General features: G+C 35.0%; 1 protein-coding gene across 5 annotated transcripts in view; it reads left to right on the top strand.

The window, feature by feature from the left end:
* The window catches only part of RAP1GDS1 (Rap1 GTPase-GDP dissociation stimulator 1), a 150,729-nt gene that overhangs the window by 36,157 nt on the left and 94,081 nt on the right, over nucleotides 1-20,491 (top strand). The window contains exon 2 of one of the 5 annotated variants that reach the window (XM_059172536.1): nucleotides 14,353-14,445. The exons of the other annotated variants lie outside the window; for them this stretch is intronic. Coding sequence (XP_059028519.1) covers nucleotides 14,439-14,445 — 7 coding nt within the window. The 5' untranslated portion in view covers nucleotides 14,353-14,438. The remainder of the gene's footprint in view (nucleotides 1-14,352; nucleotides 14,446-20,491) is intronic. 5 annotated transcript variants of the gene reach the window in all.

Below are 20,491 nucleotides of genomic sequence, written 5' to 3'. Positions count from 1 at the left end.
AACAGAAACAAGATATAACTGTGGTGTTGATTGCAGTTTGCCCTCTGATGTGCTTTTAAGCTGTAATTCATAAGGATCAAAAAAGTTCTTGTTATGTGCAATCTCCAGAGGGAGATAAGCTTCCATTGGTATTTGTACTTTGTGATTAAAACATTGGCAGAGGATCTGGTTTTCTAACATTAGCTATAAATGTTACCATTTTGCTTCTTAAGTTTGCTAAATTTGAAGAACTTCTCATGTTCCTAAGAGAGAGTAAAATATGTAAGAGAAATGTGATTTGAAATGATTTCATATGCCAAATATATACTTAAGAAGATCTGTCCTCAATATTTATAGTACCAGTGCTGACTTACTATCACTGAGAACTACACTTTTAAGTTATTGTTGAGAGAGAAGTGATGGGGGAGGTGCTGCTGTGTCTTCTTGACATTCTTTTTCAACAGGATAGGGTTTGTATGTAACACAGTCTGGACAGCTAACTGTGGATTTTCTGTGGCCATATACTTGATTGATGTAATGGGCTTCTGGCTTTTTTTTTTTTTTTTTTAAGTTTTTTTTTAAAATTCCAATTAGTTAACATACAGTGTAATATTAGTTTCAGTTGTGCAATAGAGTGATTCAGCACTTCCATACAACACTCGGTGCTCATTGCAAGTGCCCTCCTCAATCCTTATCACCTATATAACAGATCCTTCCTCCCACCTACCCTCTGGTAACATCAGTTTATTCTCTATAGTTGCGAGTCTGTTTTGTGGTTTGGACCGTTCCCCCCTCCCCATTTTCCCTTTCGCTCGTTTGTTTTGTGTAACTGGCTTCTTTAATCAATTAAGCACTATTCCAGTATGATTTGAATGTGTTAAAGAGTATGTGGCATATAAATTGGATTTTTTAAAAAGATAAATTGGATTTTTGATTGATAACAGTGAATTAGAAATGAATTAATAATACTAGTGTATGATAAGAATTATATATTCTCAACAGAAAGGTATAGTTTGATATTTAAAGAAAAATAGCTTATAGTAACAGATTACTATCCGTGTATTCAGTGTCTTCACTGTGATTATAGATGTTTGAACCTGGTATTAAAGGAGTGGTCAGTATCATAGTCTTTTTTTTTTTTTTTTTACCTCTGTAGAACTTGGTAGTCCATTATGATTAGTTATGTTTCCTCTCGAAAGCTTCCTTACCTGATTTAAATGCTTTCATTTTTATCTCTTGTAATTCAGAGTTCTGGAGTACCCATTTGGCATTGTAAAAGAAAGATTAGAGTTTCACCATTATGTAGACACTGAAATCTATAAATGAAATATTTTGTGAAATAATAAAAATTTAATGAATCATTTTTCCTAATGAAAGCTTCCTTATAAAACATATATATTCTTATTATAACTAATTGATTATATTTAACAATTTATTTTGATATATGGCATAAGGTGAGGATCTAATTTTATTTGTTTCTAAATAATCAATTTTCTCAAAAACATACATTGTTTAATCTACTCCTTTTTGGTTGATAATATTCCTTTTATCATATAATAACTGCTTAATTTAATGTAATTGGGCAGCTTTGAAGTTTTATTCTGTTCCATTAATCTGTTTGTCTTTTGTGTTCTAACTGTGCTATTTTAATTATATTAGCTTTACTGAAGAAATTTCTTTTTATAAATCTGTCAAAAAGTTTTACTTTCATGGATTTAGTATACCACAGAAATTGTGGAAATGCACTGTCACATTCCTGAAAATTCGTATGGGAATTGAGATAAGCTATAAATTAATTTGGAAAGAATTAAAAACTTCTCAGCATTTTGTCTGTCAATTTAAGAACACAGATTATATATCTTTAAGTGTTTTTGTGTCTCAGTGAGATGTACTTTGATTCATTCTTTCTATACATATCCTGTTTTAAGTATTCCTACAAATTTTACATTTTTTGGTTGTGGCAAATGGAGATTGTCCCATTATAACTTCCAAGTGGTTATTGTTAGAGATCAATTTGAAATCTGTGTTGATTTTTATATTTTTATTGGTATTCAGCTACCTTCCGAATCCACTTAGTAGTTAAAACAAAACTTTAACTTGTTTCTTTGGGTTTTGCAGTCAGAACATCCACAAAATGACATTTTTGCTTCTTATTATGTTGGCTTGAACTTCCAGCAAAATAGTAAATAACAGTGATGTGAATGATATCTTACTTTAATTTCTGCTAATAATGGCAGTCCTTCTAATGCTTCATCATTCAGTATAACACCTCTTGATTTAATGTAAAAGGTTTTTTTCATATTAAAATTATCTTAATTCAAAGATGATTTTTTAAAAAAAATCAAGAGTGGTTACCTTTAAAACATAATCCTTTAGCCTGATCACTTAATATTAAAAATAGTATCTTTCTTTTAATATTATAAAGTTTATAATAAAATTATTCGTTGGCAGCATTATTACTAGAGGAAGTTTTCCCTTTTTTTTTTCTTTTTTTTTTTTAAGTTTTATTTAACAGATCATAAGCAGGCAGAGAGGCAGGCAGAAAGAGAGGGGGAAGCAGATTCCCCACCAAGCAGAGAGCCTGACACAGGACTTGATCCCAGGACCCTGAGACCGTGTCCTGAGCTGAAGGCAGAGGCTTAAGCCACCAAGCCACCCAGGTGCCCCAGGAAGTTTCTCTTAAGAATGGGAAGTGCAGGGGCGCCTGGGTGGCTCAGTGGATTAAGCCGCTGCCTTCGGCTCAGGTCATGATCTCAGTGTCCTGGGATCGAGCCCCGCATCGGGCTCTTTGCTCAGCGGGAGCCTGCTTCTCTCTCTCTCTCTCTCTCTGCCTGACTCTCTGCCGACTTGTGATCTCTCTGTCAAATAAATAAATAAAATATTTAAAAAAAAAAAAAAAAAAAAAAAAAAAAAAAAAAAAAGAATGGGAAGTGCAACATAGTTTTACAATCTCAGAATCAAGACCACTTAGTAAACTATGAGGTTCAGTATAATTTGTATCTTTCTTTGTATATTCAGGGACAAATACTTATCTAATAAGAATTAGAACCTAAAGAATAATTAAAATTAACATGAATTATGTATTTTAGAATATTTATGAATAAATAATATAGAATAAATAAATAAAATAGAATAATACTTTAGAATTATTAAATGGTCTTATAAACATAGGAAATTTCTCAATTTAGTATTGTATAGCCCCCAAAGTTTTCAAAACTGCAGAGTAAAGCATTACTTTTTTTAGGGGTGTCATACAATTTTTGTATTAAGTTTTTAATTTTAAGTCCAGTTAACATACAGTATTATTAGTTTCAGGTGTACAATATTGCAGTTCAGAAATTCTGCACATTACTCTCTGCTCATCATGATGTGTGCTCTTTAATTCCCATCACCCTATTTCTGTTTCTCTCTTTCTCTCTTTTTTTCTTTGCTCATTTGTTTTGTTTTTAAAATTTGACATATAAGTGAAATCATGTGGTATTTGTCTTTCTCTGACTTACTTCACATTAGCATTATACACTAGCCCCATCCATGTTATTGCAAATAGCAAGATTTCATTTTTGTTTTCATGGCTGCTTAGTATTCCATCGAGTGTGAGTGTGAGTGTGTGTGTGTGTGTGTGTGTGTGTACGTACACATACCACATCTTATCCATTCATCTTTCAATGGACATTTAGGCTGCTTCCATAATTTGACTCTTGTAAATAATGCTACAGTAAACGTAGAGGTGTATGGATCCCTTTGAATTAGTGTTTTTGCATTTTGGGGGTAAATACTCAGTAGTGCAATTATTGGATTCTAGAGTAGTTCTAATTTTGAGGAACCTCCATATTGTTTTCCATAGAGGCAGCATCAGTTTGTGTTCCCACCAACAGTGCATGAGGGTTCCTTTTTCTCCGCATCCTTGCCATCATGTTGTTTCTTGAGTTTTTTATTTTAGCCATTTTTGGCAGGTGTAAGGTGATATCTCATTATGGTTTTGATTTGTATTTCCTTGATGATGAATGATGTTCTGCATCCTTTGATGTGTCTGTTGGCTATCTGTATGTTTTCTTTGGAGAAATGTCTATTCATGTCTTCTGTCTATTTTTTAATTGAATTATTTGTGCGTTTGTTTTTTGTTTTTGTTTTTGTTTTTTTTGGTGTGTGTGTTGAGTTGTATAAGTTCTTTATATATTTTGGATACTAATGCTTTATTAGATATGTACTTTGCAAATATCTTCTCCCATTCATTAGGTCGTCTCTTAGTTTTTTGGTCGTTTCCTTTGCTGTGTAGAAGTTCTTATTTTGATGTAGTCCCAGTAGTTTATTTTTGCTTTTGTTTCCCTTGGCTCAGGAGACATACAAAAAATGTTCATCCATAGAAAAATGTTCTATGAATGATGTCAGAGAAATGCATAATGCTGTCTTCTAGGATTCTTATGGTTTCAGGTCACACATTTAGGTCTTTAATCAATTTTGAGTTTGTGTATTGCATAAGAAAGTGGTCCAGTTGCATTCTTTTCAATGTAGATGTACAATTTTCCCTACATCATTTGTTGAAGAGACAGTCTCTTTCCCATTGGATATTCTTGCCTCTTTTGTCAACGATTAGCTGACTGTGTAATTGTGGGTTTATTACTGGACTTGGATCCCATTGATCTATGTGTCTTCCCCCCGCCTCACCACCAGTACCATAATGTTTTGATTACTACAGCTTTATAATATAACTTGAAGCCTGGAATTGTCATACCTCCAGTTTTGTGTTTTGTTTTGTTTTGTTTTGTCAAAATTGCTTTGGCTATTAGGGGTCTTTTGTGGTTCCGTACAAATTTAAAAGTTGTTTTGTGAAAAACAACTAGTTTCTGTAAAGCTAGTTCTAGTTCTGTGAAAACTACTTTTGGAATTTTTAAGGGGATTGAATTAGATCTGTAAATTGCTTTGGGTAGTATAGACACTAACAATACTAGTTTTTCCATTCTATGAGCAGAGAATGTTTTTTCCATTTCTTTGCATTGTCTTGAATTTCTTTCATCAGTGTTTTCTAGTTTTCGAAGTACAAATCTTTCACCTCTGTGGTTAAGTTTATTCCTAGATATTTTACTGTTTTGGATGTAATTGTAAATGGGATTATTGTCTTAATTTAACTTTCTTCTTCATTTTTAGTGTATAGGAATGTAACAGATTTCTGTATATTGATTCTGTATCCTAAAACTTCACTGAATTTATTAGTTCTAGTAGTTTTTTAGTGGAGTTTTTTAAGTTTTCTATATATCGTATCATGTTGTCTGCAAATAGTTCAGTTTTACTTCTTCCTTACTAATGTAGATGCCTTTTATTTCTTTATGTTGTCTGATTGCTATGGCTAGGATTTCCAGTATTATGTTGAATAAAAGTGATGAGTGGACATTCTTATCTTACTCCTGCCCTTAGGGGAAAAGCTCTGTTTTTCACTGTTGAGTATGTTAGCTGTGGGTTTTTCATATATGCCCATTTATTATGTTGAGGTATGTTCCTTCTAGATAGACCCTGTCCAGTGCTTTTATCATGAACGGATATTGTACTTCGTCAGATGTTTTTTTTCCCTGATCTGTTGAAATGATTGTTTCTTTTTTGAAGATTTTATTTGAGAGAGAGAATGAGGGAGTGTCAGAGGGAGAAGCAGACTCCCTGCTGAGCAGGGAGCCCACGTGGGACTCAGTCCCCATGTAGGACTCAGTCTCGGGACTCCAAGGTTATGACCTGAGCTGAAAGCAGTTGCTTACCCAACTGAGGCACCCAGGCACTCTGATCATATGGATTTTATTCTTTCTCTTATTGATGTATCAAGTAAAGCATTACTTTTAGTACAGGGAAACTGTTTACAATTGCGAGGTTATATCAGTCTTTGAATTATGTCCATAGCAATAAATTTAGCTATTTATTTTTTATGTTTAGATGACTCAACCCTGAAAGTGTAAACTTCATTACTTATGATTTTTCTTACTTTAATGTACTTTTTCATGGATTCCTCTTAGTGAGTTTTTAATGTTATGTGAATTTTGGTATTTTAAGATTTAATGGGGGCACCTGGGTGGCTCAGTGGGTTAAAGCCTCTGCCTTGGGCCAGTCATGATCCCAGGGTCCTGGGATGGAGCCCTGCATCCGGCTTTCTGCTCAGCAGGGAAGCTTTCTGTTTTCCCTTCCTCTCTCTCTGCCTGCCTCTCTGCCTACTTGTGATCTGTCTGTCAAACAAATAAATAAAATCTTAAGGAAAAAAAAAAAAAAAGATTTAATAAGGGGCACCTTGGTGGCTCAGTCTTTAAGCGTCTGCCTTCAGCTCCGGTCATGATCCTGTGGTGCTGGGATCAAGGCCCACATTGGGCTCCCTGCTTCTCCCTCTCCCTCTTCCTGCTGCTTTGGCTACTTGTACTCTCTCTCTACTGCCAAGTAAATAAATAAAATCTTTTTAAAAATGTAAGATTTAATGAAATAGGCATATAAATTCGTTTATAAATTAAAAAAATGTTTTAAATACTTGACCTTAAAGATTATTTGTAAAAGTTTCTTACATTTGGCCTTAGGAGAAGAAAGAAACACCAGCCAGAAAAGTAGGCAATTAAAGAAAATTCTTTTTTTTTTGCAGTTTGATTTTGTATAAGTCTTTACATAAAACTGTAGTTTATCCATTATGTTAAAACTGGAAGAGATACCACACCATGGGAATATGTTTTATATCAAGTTAATAAACAAAAGCAAAGTTATTTCATTTTTCATTGTGATTCACTTATTTACTGCAGTTTTCATTTTTTGAGTTATGAATGTATGTGAATATAAATGACCAACTGCAAAATGGTTAAATTGGAAAAAATAGTCATGATGTTGAAGACAAAATAGAGCATAAAAGATTAACTCTTTGCTTGAAGTAGTCAAGGTAAGGGAAGAATAGCCAGGAAAAAGAAGAGATACCAAATTAAGAAGTACTTTTTAGAAGCACATTAAAAAAGAGTGATTCTAATTGAAGAAATACATGGTAAGTCAGTTATATATCTTCTTATCTGAATAAAAGATACTATATTATTTTTTGTTTGCTGTACAACTAGATCTTGATGAAGGCCAAAAGTATATGCCTTTTTTAAACTTATATGTAGTTTATGGTCATTTTACTCTCTTAAAACAAATCACCAATAACTGAGGAAATCATGAATATTTTGTGTTTTTAGTAAGGTAGAGTTTAGGTATAATTTTCTAGTCTAATAGTCATATAATGGACTATATAATACAGCAAATCTTTATTCCCTAAGTTTTTTTAATAAAAGCTAATAGTATTCAGAGCCTTCTTTTGACAGATGCATTCACTTGGAAATTTGGGCTGCTTCACTACCACTTGACAAACCAAGAGAAACTGTGGACTCTAAGGAACAAACTGAGGGTTTTGGAGGGGAGAGGGGAGGGGGGTTGGGTGAGCCTGGTGATGGGTATTGTGGAGGGCATGTATTGCATGAGCACTGGGTGTGGTGCATAAACAATGAATTTTGGTACACTGAAAGAAAACAAAAATTAATACATCGTATAAGTCTGAGATCTTAAAAAAGCTAGCACATTTAGGCAGAACAAACATAATTTTTTTCTTTCTCTGTAGTTATGCAGGGCTGTTGTAGGAGTAGTAGAGACTACTGTGTGACATTCATGATCCTGCACATCAGTGATTCATGTCTAAAGTAAAAGAAGAACTCCACGTATTGAATGTGGGTGGACCTATTAGAATATTTGTAGAGTAATCGAATATAGTTAAGTTCATACTGCCATGGTATGTCCTGCTTTGGTTAAACATTAACTATTTAAAGTTAGATTTGGAGCATTTTGTACGGTCATGTCATACTTTGCACATCTTCTCATCTTTAGGTCTTATACATTCATATATTTAACACTGAGTTTTATTTAGTATGTTGCAAACATTGTGGTATCTCCTAATAATGACAAATTTAGTCCCTTCCCTCAGAAGCTCATTAGTTTGTGATAGAGACTGATGAATAAATGTAAAATTACAACTTTTCACAAGTGCTATAATAGAGGTATGTTTAGTGTCTGGTGGGAGTATATCTATTTAGTGACTTAAAGATAGTAAAAATACCTATGTCAAATCAAAAGGGAAAAACCATAAAATGAAAGGCAATATTGTATGATAATTAAACTTAAAAAAAATATCAATTCTTAAGTTGTTAATTGAATGGGTTTTTGTTTGTTTTAGAAGACAAGAAGTAGTTATTTTATATGAAACAGAATGAACTATTTATACTGTGTTGCTCTGTGAATGACTCTAATAGTATGCATGCTAATGCTTTTGGTTCATTAACCACACTTTTTTTTCTTTTTAAAATTTGATTGATTTTACTATCTGATTAAAGCATGGGATTTTAACAGCATTATACACAAAATTTTTACATAGAAAACTACATAGCATTTCATATTATAGGATTCTGCTTGTTCTTTAAAAAATGTATGCATCCATTGGGCAAGGATTGTTTTTTATTAAATTATCAATATTAAATGCACTTATCATCATGTACAGATTAAACAAATATAGCTAATTTTTAGACATTTTAAGTAGGTAAATATACACTTTGCACATAAAGAAATAATTCAAACAAATGTGCAGATAAAATGCTTAAAAAATACAGACACTGAAAGAAGTATACCTTTGGTGAGTGTCTTAGTTTGAGAGCAAAGATTTCCAGATATATTCATTCTTCTAAATATTTAGCTTCGGTTTCTTTCTCAAACTACAAAGCTGCTGATAGCAAAACTCCAGGATTTCACATGAGTTCAAGCTCTATCTTTAACACAAATGTTAACAGAACTCAGAAAATGCACTATAAAGAATCCAGCTTCTCAAGGGCAAAAATGAACTATTAGGACTTCATCAAGATAAAAGTCTTTTACACAGCAAGGGAAACAGTCAACAAAACCAAAAGACAACTGACAGAATAGGAGAAAATACTTGCAAATGACATATCAGATAAAGGGCTAGTATCCAAAATCTGTAAAGAATTTATCAAACTCAACACCCAGAGAACAAATAATTCATTCAAGAAATGGGCAGAGGACATGAACAGACATTTCTGCAAAGAAGACATCCAAATGGCTAGCAGACACGTGAAAAAGTGCTCAACATCACTTGACATCAGGGAGATTCAAATCAAAACCTCAATGAAATACCACCTCACACCAGTCAGAATGGCTAAAATTAACAAGTCAGGAAATGACAGATATTAGTAAGGATGTGGATAAAGGGGAACTCTCCTACACTGTTGATGGAAATGCAAGCTGGTGCAGCCAGCCACTCTAGATAACAGTATGGAGGTTCCTCTAAAAGTTGAAAATAGCGTTACCCTATAACCTAGCAAGTACACTACTGGATATTTACTGTAAAGATACAAATGTAGTGATTGGAAGAGGCACGTGCACCCCGACATTTATAGCAGCAATGTCCACAGTGGCCAAACTATGGAAAGAGCCTAGAAGTCCCATCTATGGATGAATGGGTAAAGATGTGGTATATGTATGTATGTATGTGTGTGTGTGTGTGTGTGTGTGTGTGTGAGTGAGTGAGTGAAGAGACTCTTAATCTCAGAAAACAAACTGAGGGTTTCTGGAGTGGAGGGAAGTGGGAGGAGTGGGGTGGCTGGGAGATGGACATTGGGGAGGGTAAGTGCTATGGTGAGCACTGTGAATTGTGTAAGACTGTTGAATCACAGACCTGTACCCCTGAAACAAATAAAATATTATATGTTAATTAAAAAACCAGTTTCTGTCTCAACCAATTCTAGACCTGGGCTATCCATAAAGTAGCTATTGACCCCATGTGGCCTTTGAATACTCGAAAGGGGACTAGTTGAAATTGAGATGATTTACAACCTCAGAGTCCTTAAGAAAAAAGTAAAATGAGGGACACCTAGGTGGTTCCTTTGGTTAAGCTTCTGCCTTCGGCTCAGGTCATGATCCCAGGGTCCTGGGATGGAGTCCTGTGTTGGGCTCCCTGCTCAGCATGGGGGTCTGCTTCTCCCTCTCCCTCTACCCTGCTTGCTTCTGTCTCTCTCTCAAATAAATAAATAAAATCTTTTTAAAAAAGTAAAATGACTCAATTTTTGTGTTGATTATATATTGCAGTGATAACATTTTATATAAATGTTTATTGAGCCTAATTTCATCTGTTTCTTTTTACCTTTTTTAATGTAGCTTCTAGAAAATTTTGAGTTTTTTATGTAGCTCACATTATCTTTCCATGGGCCATCACTGTTTTATACCAATGTTTCTCAAACTTTAGGTACATAAAAACTATTTGGAAGGATTGTTAAAACATATATACTTAGGTTCTATCCTGAAAGATTCTGATTCAGAGGTTTTACATGGGGCCTGGCAATTTGCATTTTTAATAAGCTCCCAGTGGATGCCAGTGTGCTAATCTTTGGATCACACTTCAAGTAATAAGGCTTTAATGTGGACAGTATCTTTTCAGTAGGGTTGAAAAGAATGGGATGAATCAAAGTCTGTATCAGTGTTCACCCAGTCTCTTAGTTGGTATATATATATATATTTTTTTTTAAGATTTTACTTATTTATTTGACAGAGATTACAAGTAGACAGAGAGGCAGGCAGAGAGAGAAGAAGGGAAGCAGGCTGCTGAGCAGAGAGCCTGATGTGGGGCTCGATCCCAGGACCCTTGGGATCATGACCTGAGCCGAAGGCAGAGGCTTTAATCCACTGAGCCACCCAGGCACCCCTTATTTGGTATAGTCTATGAATAAAATACTGTCATCCTGTGTAGAGGAATTTAATTATGAACTTTGTGCTAGACCTTTGAAGAAAAATTTGTGGAATTTTGTCAAAGACTAACTTTTTTATATGAGTATATATTCATTTTCATGTAAATAGGAAAATAAAGAGAAAATTAAAAGCAGCTGTTTATAAAATAGGAAAGTAAGATTCAGTCTGTTATTTCTAAGACCACAGAATTTATTTACACATCGAAAGAAGAGGAAGAAAATTTACTAAAAAATGGAACAAAACAAAACATGTAAAGATGACAGACTTTTTATCTCAACTGTTTGCTTTTTGGATATTTTCCCTCATTTCTATTTTTTTAATTTTAATTTTTTATTTTAGAGAGCAAGAGAGCAGAAGTAGGAGGGGCTGGGAGAAGGAGAGAGAATCATAAGCAGATTCCATGCTGAGTCTAGAGCCCTAAGCAGGGCTCAGTCTCACGACCTGAGTGGAAACCAAGTCAGATGCTTAACCGACTGCGCCACCCAGGCACCTCTCATTTCTGTATTCTTAAAAACAGTTAAACGGGATGATGAAATTAGAATGGGGAGAAAGATACGATGAAGAGAAGTCAGAGTGGGGGACAATAGTGGAGGATGGAAGAGAATAGTAAATAATAGAAAGCAATGAGGACATTGAAGATTGTATTTAAGGTTGGAACAGTTCTTTAGTGTCTTCTACTATGATGCTTACAGACCTGTTCAGCTATTTTCAGGGCCAAGGAAGGATTTATTTATTCATGGTTTTACCTTAGCAAATAGTTACTCAGGCTTAAAGAAGAGCCCTAGTTTTTTAAAGAAAATCTTTCTTTTCCTTTCTTTTTCTTCCCCTCCCTTCCTCCTTCCCTCCCTCCTCTCCTTTTTTCCTTCCTTCTTACCTATCTTCCTTCCTTCCTGCCCTAAGACTAGAAAGTACTTTTTAATATTGATCCTTATGCTTTATCCTTGCCGTTGCCACTCATTGGTCCTTTTTCTAACTCCTGGAAAAACAAACAGTATGTTTCCTCCCTAACAGACCCGTATTTGGAGATGACTATCATATTTCTTACTTCCTCAGTTGGCCCTGTATGATAACAAAGCAACAGTAATATGTTGATAGAAAATAATAGAGCAGAGGTTGAGAATATTTTTTCCTGCTATCTGTATGGCAGATAGAAGATATTGTTACTTGAAAGTATTTGTTTAAGAGGATAAGATGATCTCGGGGCAGAGGTACATTCAGGTTCTCAAGAGAAATAGAACCAATAGTGTGTGTGTGTGTGTGTGTGTGTGTGTACACACCTATACATATATATCTGTGTGTGTGCAGAGTTGAGAGAGAATTATTTTAAGAAATTGACTCACTTGATTATGGAGTCTGACAAATCCCAAAATCTGCAGGGTGGGCTGTTAGGATGGCAACACAGAGAAGAGCTGATATTGCTGTTCAAATTTGAAGGTGGTCTGTTGTCAAAATTTCCTCTTCCTAGGGTGGGATAGGGATGTATGGTGCAGGAATGAGGAATGGGGAGAAAGGGTTAGGGAGGTCAGTTTTGTTTTATTCAGGTCTTTATATCTGTTTGGATAAGGTCTAGCCACATTATGGAAGGCAGTTTGCTTTATTCACACTCTATGCATTTAAATGTTACTCTCATCCAAAAACACCCTCACTGAAACATTGAGAATAATGTTTGAACAAATACCTGGGCACCATGGCACAGCCGAGTTGACAACTTAAAAGTAATATATATTTTAATGAAGTATCAAAATGGATTGTGTGGCAATAATATTACATTTTGGGATAACTACTAGTGAAGAATGATGCCATTAGTATTAAATCTTTCCACACAAGAATCTGTAATTGATTTTACTGAGGTTTTCCAAGACCTATTTTTTTTTTTTTTATATTCATTGGGATAAATCCCAAAATGAAGCTCCAAGAGGCAGAGTGATGGTTTTTTTTAAAAAGGCATAGATTCAAAGTCTAGATTTTAGCACACAATGTTCTGTGAGGTGAGTTCATTTTAGATGCATGTAATTTTCTCTTCCCATAGTTAAGTATTACACATCTTTTCTATTCATTGTACTAAAGAAGCAAACAGAATGTTTTCATTTGGCTCATAATAACTTAGTTATGGATTGATCATCTTTTCCTTCTGATGTGTGCATGTGGGAGGGATAATATAAAGGCCAGGTAATTTTCTGCAATGATTTCTGAAGGTTTAAAGAACATTTTTGCATATGTTTGCTTTTGAAAACATGTAATCTAAGGCTGATTAGCTTAATGCAAAGTGAAAACTTTAGTTTCTGCATGAGCTAGTGATAGGTAATACTATAAGAAAACTTGCATTCTTGGTGTGAGAATTCCTAAAATATAAGGCAATCTCATTATAAACTCAATCTTCTTTTCTTTTAGAAGTAATTGCAACTACTACACCTCAATAAATATAAAATTGTTGCTCTATCTTTAGTATTCTATAATGGTTTATACATCCCTCTGAATTTAGCATATATTAATTGTGTATGCCTTTTTCATATTCAGCTACAAACTCTTTAAGGGCGGGGCAGTTCTTCAACTAGCATTAATTGGGTATCACCATATATTAGTTGGTACTTGGCCCTGGAGAGTTTCGATAGACAAGTAATAGAAAAATTTTATATATATCATACATTATGTAATAGAGCTGATTACTAAGTCCTGGGGAAACAGAGAGCTAGATTCTTTCAGTGTGTCACATAGGAACTGACATTTCATCTGGATCCTAATGGATAAATAAATGAGTGTTTTATGGGTATATACCACTTCTCCTTGCCTCTTCTTCAAACCTTGAATGGTAACTGTCTACCTATTCCATTTCCCAATTCTATCAGCCTTCTGCTGTTGACAAAAAAAATCATGCAGTGTTACAGAATGTTGCTATTACAATTTAGGGTCTCTAGCCTCAACTGGCAATGCTTTTACATATTCCTCTTTTGTAGAATTTATTTTTCTCCTTCTCTGCTTAGAATATGCTTGATTGCCCTTCAAAACTTGGCTCAAATGTTCTTCTTATTGAAAATTTCCATGGTCTTCATAGGGCTGTGATTGTTTCTCACTCTATCTGTTGTACGTAACCTCATTGTAGTATCAGTCACATTGAATTGTGATAATTTGTTAACCTCTCTCTGGACAGCTTTATATCTTTTATTCCCAACATAGTAAGGATTCAGTAAAAATAAATTTTTTGAATGATCTCATCTATTCCCAAGTCTTCAACTCTCAAAAAGGTGCTAAAACCCTGGGAAATAACTACAATGTTGTGTGTGAGTATTGGAGGAGAGGTGTGAGTTTGACAAGCAGAATCATCACACTGGATTTTGAAAATATAATGTACTTAACCCAGGTAATGTGAGGGTTTCAGGATTAGGAGAAGAACATCTCAAGCAAAGGAAACAATATAAATAAAGTCACAGTAGTAGGAGGAAAGATGGTTCAATTAGAACTTGAAGTTTCTGGTATGGCCAGCAAAAAAAAAAAAAGTATGTTCAGGGAAGGCTCAAGAGATGAATGGAAAAGGGAGTAAGGGTTCAAATTATGAAAGGAATTTTATGCCATGTGTCTTGATCTGCTTAGGCTGCTATAACAAAATACCCAAGACCTGGTGGCATTTCTCACAGTTCTGAAGGTTTAGAAGTCCAAGTCAAGGCATTGGCAGATTCATGTCTGGTAAGACCTGCTTCCTAATTCATAGACACCTGTCTTTTTTGCTGGAACCTTACATGGTAGAGGAAGCCAGGCATCTCCCTGGAGTCTCTGTAAGGTCGCAAATCTCATTTGTGGGAATACCCCTATGACCTAATCTTGTTGCAAAGGCCCCACCTCCTAATAGCATCACACTGGGGTTAGGTTTCAACATATGAATGGCAGGGTGGGGCGAGGGACACAAATATTTTATCTGTAGCTGCAAGCTAGGGAAACCAGCAAAAGCAAATAAAAATGAGGTTTGTGTTTTGAAAAGATTTGTGGTAACAGATTAAAAGAGGAGATGGGGAATAGCCAAGGAGAAGAAAGAGGAGGAGGAGGATGGTTTTTCTTAGGAACAGGAGTTAAGGATAGTTAACGTCATAGAGAAGTTTAGGTGTAAAGGAACAAAATACTTATACTCTGAATTATCAGGAAAGGTTATCTGTTGGCCATGATGGAGAATATGAGAATATGGCATATATGGAGAATTTTATGTTTAGAATTACTGGCTTAGGAGATGTGAAAGGGAAATGACTAGGGATAAATGAAATGGTTACTGAACAGTGTTGAAGGTCCAGTTAAGATTGTAAAATGCAAATTTGTGTGGTACTAGCTTTCATATTTAATAACATTTTAAAATTGGAAAGCAGGAAGAAGTATATGGCTGGATTCATCTAGTGTCAGGGATTGAATAACAAGGTGAAATAGCTGAGGTTTTAGGAAACTGAGGTAATACTAGAATTGTTGAAATCATTGATCATTTTATTTTATTTAGAGTAGGTAGAGATGAGATCAGTCATGAAAAGAGCAGATAGATTGGGGAAAGAAGGAAGAGTTGAATAAATACAGGTTTTAGTGAGATTAAAAAATATTTACATACTAATAAGGAAATAAAATACATGATAAAATAGAAGAATGTGATCAGAAAGTGATTTCCAGATTTAAATTTTCAACTGTGGAGCAGCTCTACATGATGAAGGGGCTCGCACCCTGGATGTTATGTGTGGTGGATTATTAAAGAGCAGTGGAGAATTGGGCCATTTATTAAAGTCAGGGAATGTGAAGCCAAGTTATTAGCCACTTTGTGTAAATTCACAGATGTTCAGAACAATGGAAGGAATTGGAGGGGTGAGAGAATTCAAGAATAAGATCCATTGTTTTTGAAGATTAGGATATTAGTAATGAGAAGAGTGTCATTGGATGGTAGAAGTTGAAAAGATAGAAATTGGTTTTGAGTCAAGCCAGAGGATAAATGATTTAGAAAAGATATTTTTGAGCTCAGAAAATACCAGCTCAAACTCCAAGCCCTCAGTCTTGGAGTAGAAGGGGAGGACAAAGAGAGTTGAGGAGTTCTGCTTAAGAGCACTTCAAGGGAAGTCTCCAGAGAAGGATTCCAGATCCAGTGAAGGTGGGGAGGTAGAGTTCTGGGAGTGTCTGGTGTTTGTATACTGTAGTTAAGGTTTCCAAATGGCGCAGTGAAGAAGGGTCCAGATGAGGTCTGAAGAAGTTTTGGGATGGGAAAGTTTTTGAACTGACCATCTCACAGTTGTTCTTTTCCCAGTACTACACTCTGTATCACTTGGGAAACTGTCATCTATTTTCTCATTTATGATCTTTTCCAACCTCACTGCTTAGCAGAGTGAATTCTTCTTCCCCCTTTGTTCTCCTAGATTAGGCACTGTTAATAGACTACCATCACACATTTTTCTCTTAACACTTGCCCTGTTTCCTCTTTTAGAACATTTTGCCTTGACCTTTACCCTCATTGGTTTGTAGAGTTTTTACAATTTGCTATATCTCTTCATTATTATGGAGACCTCAGCAGTGACCTGAGTGGCATATCTGGGAAATCTAGGACCAACTTGGAAAAATTTTCAGCACTCATTTTAGGGTGCTGCATATTACCATTCCCTACAGTCTGCAAAAGCATTTTAAGTTTTTAGAGCACAGACATCTCCAGATTGGGGCCAAGGTCACTTTGCCAGTCTTGCTTCTGCTGTCAGGGTAATTGGTTGTTATGGTGATAGGACTGGGGAAGTGTAATCTTGGTAGGGAACGGAGAGTCTGGATTGTTTTTGAGGATAGGGCAGAGGTAAAAGACTTTTGAAATAGTGTACTTGGAAAAGTGTTTTGACTTCTGCCAGATTCTGTAAGCCAAACTAATTTCTTTATTCTCTATGCTATAATGGATACTTAAGTGGCCACAAAAGTTAGATGTGAGTTATGTATGGGTAAGGAGAGGGAAGTAGATGGTGAGGATCTTAATAATAACAGACCTCATGATATATGCTATTACTTTATTTTTGAATCCTGATTCTAGCCACCCTGGGTAATATTTTTGCTTACTCTTGCTTGATCTCTAATACCTTCCATTTTAACATGCATTTACAAATCAATAGAGTATAGAAAATGATAGTTCTCTGGGGAAAATGAGTTTCTGAAACAATGGATGATCATCTTAATATCATGAAGGTTAGGCAGATGGAAGCCTAGACTGGGTTAGATGCCTCTGTACATTGTCTGCTGTGGGATTTCTATCAAGGTTTATAAGTGCTTTTATACTTGTCTGATTCCTCATTATACTATAAATAAACTCTTTGAGAACAAGGTATGTATACATTGAACCATTTGCCTAGCACATGGTAGGTACTTACTAAGTATTTAAAGCTAAGTCAATGCGTGAATCTAGTAATTTTTTTTAGAGTGGTCAAGAAACCTCACAAATGTTAACAGTGTAACTCACATTATGTGTAATGATAATAATCTATTTCATTAGTACTTATATTTCTTGAGGAAAGAATTTTCTTAGGAAATGTGGTATATGCTTCCTCATAGCTTTCATTTCATGATGTATGATGTCTGTTGATTTACTGTTAGCTTTTCAGTATTGTGTGTATATTTTAAGAGCCATTATTTAATTACTATTTTATCAGCAGTAATTAAATCCAATATATAACTTATCCCCATTTTTGGTAGGTTATGTTGGTCTTAAGTCAGTTTCTCTTCTTTTCTTCTTCTTTTTTAAAATTTTTTTTTAAGATTATTTATTTGATAGAGAAACAGCAAGAGAGGGAACACAAACAGGGGGAGTGGAAGGAGTGCCCAATGTGCAACCCAGTCCCAGGACTCTGGGATCATGGCCTGAGCCAAAGACAGACGCTCAACGACTAAGCCACTCAGGCGCCCTGTTTCTCTTTTCAAAGTTGATGGGGGTTTTTGTTACTGCTGTAGCCAAAGTATATTGCAAAGTGTTTGAAAAGTTTACTGATGCCACTCTTTTCAAAATAGTTCAATGCCCCTGTAGCAATTGTAGTGCTAGGCTTATTTTGAATAGAATTATCAGCATTTTGCCTGTTCATTCTTTGTCCTTATTCTTGATGTCTCTAAATATAAAATCATTTAATGGTTTCAAAGTCTCTTAAACTTACTCTGTAATAAGTATTGTTTCAAGTGACAATCTTGTATGTTACTTTTCTTGAAGTGCTTTGGCTTGGTATTTCTTCCATTCATTTATCAGAATAGGACTTCTTTCTTCAGTCTCCCAAACACATGTGAATTTGTGAATTTGCACAAAATATATTATAGTCAACTACTTCTGTGTCACAGCATATAACCCAGTCATTCCCCCTAATAATTAAAAACCTCTACCAGAAGTTTACAAAAATTACTGATTATCGTTTCAACATGAAGTCATCTGTTCTGAAGTGTTCTTTATTTAACCTTTGGGAAATTAACATCAAATTTGTTCTTGGTTAGTAATATCTTCTTTTTTGCTTCCCTATTTTCAACCTTTCATAATTAACTAGTTAATTCATTCAATTTTATTTGGAGTTAGTTGACACAATGTTACAGTAGTTTCAGGTATACAACTTAGTGATTTGATACGTTGACACATTGTGCTGTGCTTTGAGTGTCTTTTACTCCTGTGTCTTACTCATTCCATATTTGGAACCCTATACCTGAGCCTCACTCCATAACTCGTAGTTCCTATTCTCTAGGACTGTCCTTGAAAGAAAATATTTAATTTCCTTCCACAAAACTTTAAAAACTTCTCAGTACTACTTAAGCCAACATGATTTCATTTGGATTTGTTTTCTCTTTCTAATAAAACGATAGTAAATCACCACAGATCTTGATCAGTTCTCTCTGCTTCTTTTATGCCATGTCACTACATTTCTTTTCTTTTCTTTTTTCCCCCCTGCTTTACTGTTACTTAAGATTCTCCCCCGCCCCCTGCACTTTTTCCTCCTCCTTTTCTCATTTCACAGCCCTCCTCCTTGGAAGAAGCCATGAAATTTGAGAGAGATGACCCTCATCTCCACCTCCAAGGTTATGGGGTCTGTTCACTGAAATTGCTTCAGGCCTAAACTGATCGTTACATGGCATGGGATTCATCTGGCCAGATTAATTCAGATTGGTTCAGTTCATGTGAGCCTTGGTACTTTTGGTCCTTATTTTGAGGTGGGGAAGAGAGGTGTGGGAAGAGAAGAGACTTCTGTGTTGCTCTCCTATAAGACCTGGAACTTGGGACAGCCATTTTTCTTCCATGGTACGAGCTCATCTGATAATGTCAACATACAGAAGAGGAGAGAATTGAGGAGAACTCAAAGAAAAGAAGCTGGAGCAGAAAACCATTCATGAAGCTGGCTATACTTTCAGATTTTACAGTTATGTGAATTGTAGCTAATACATTCATCTATTGGAATATAATATTGGACTATATGGTAGTTTGTATTACTTGCAGTAGGTCTTCTTATATATAGGTTTTAAAATAGATTTTCTGTTCATAAAAGAATTCTAGCATATGGTATAGAACTTAGAAAACAGGGATGTCTGGGTAACTCAGTTTGTTGGGTGTCTGCCTTTGGCTCAGGTTATAATCCCAGGGTCCTGGAATTGACTACTGCATCAGGCTCCTTGCTTGGTGGGGAGCTTCCTTCTCCCTCTGCCTGCTGCTCCCCCTGCTTGTGTGCTCACTCTCTCTCTCTCTCTTTTTCTGATAAGTAAATAAAACCTTTAAAAAAAAATTCACATTTTCTAGGGGGGCCATATTTTCAGTACTTTCAACTTTTAAGTCAGTATTTTGATTATATACACAACTTTTACTATAATCATTAAAATACTTCCTGGTGTTTACTTTCTCAGTAAATATCTTTTGTTTTTTAACCACAGAACTCTTACTATTTTAGCAACTATTTTATGTCCTAGTTAGTTGTAATTTTAAAGAAAGTAGTCAAACTAGTAGATCTCTCTGCTTATTCTTGCAGTGATTTCCAAACACGTAACTTCTCCCACTCACACAGCTTTCATTATCCCTAGAATTGAAATGACTGCAAGACTATCAAAATCATTTATTGTAATTTTATAAAATGACTGTCACAACTTACTCTTTTAAGGAGACCTGTTTCTGATGGTGAGTCATTGTGTAAATGGGTCTTTGTTCTGCCCTCTTTCTTTCCATGAGTGCATACATTTTCTTTCCTTTATATTATGTCCCTTTGCTTAAAATCCTTATTGGAGAAAAACAGTTTCACCAGTGAAAGAAATACCATTTTATTTATTTCCCATTCCTTACTTCCCATTTATTTATTTCCCATTCCTTACTTCATACTTCCATTTTCCTTTAGAAACGTTCACTTCTTCTTTGTCAAGCCCTTACTTTAATCTTATACTCAGCATATTCTTACATGTTTTAAGTCTGTTTTAAATCTGCTTCATTTTCTCTATACTTCCCTTTCCCTAAAGTTCCCTTTCTTTCCTTCAACCACTGCCTAAGTTTAGCTATCTCAAAATATACATTCCTTTATCACTCAGTTGTATTATTTCAGTTCTTACTCCTGTAAAATATGTCAAATAAAAGTATTTCTCACAAAATACCTTGGTGAATCTAGTCAAGGTATTGTCATCACCACATATATTTAAATAAATTGTGGTAGGAAGAGCACTAGACTGTAGGAACCAGGAAAACCGGATTCTTTTTCCTTTTCCAATATAATCTTACCATGTGGCCTTATTTGTAATGTGAGGA

Source organism: Mustela lutreola, chromosome 1 (genome assembly GCF_030435805.1).
Source record: "Mustela lutreola isolate mMusLut2 chromosome 1, mMusLut2.pri, whole genome shotgun sequence".
NCBI classification, from domain to species: Eukaryota; Metazoa; Chordata; class Mammalia; order Carnivora; family Mustelidae; genus Mustela; species Mustela lutreola.
This window is presented reverse-complemented; position numbering and strand designations above follow the sequence as displayed.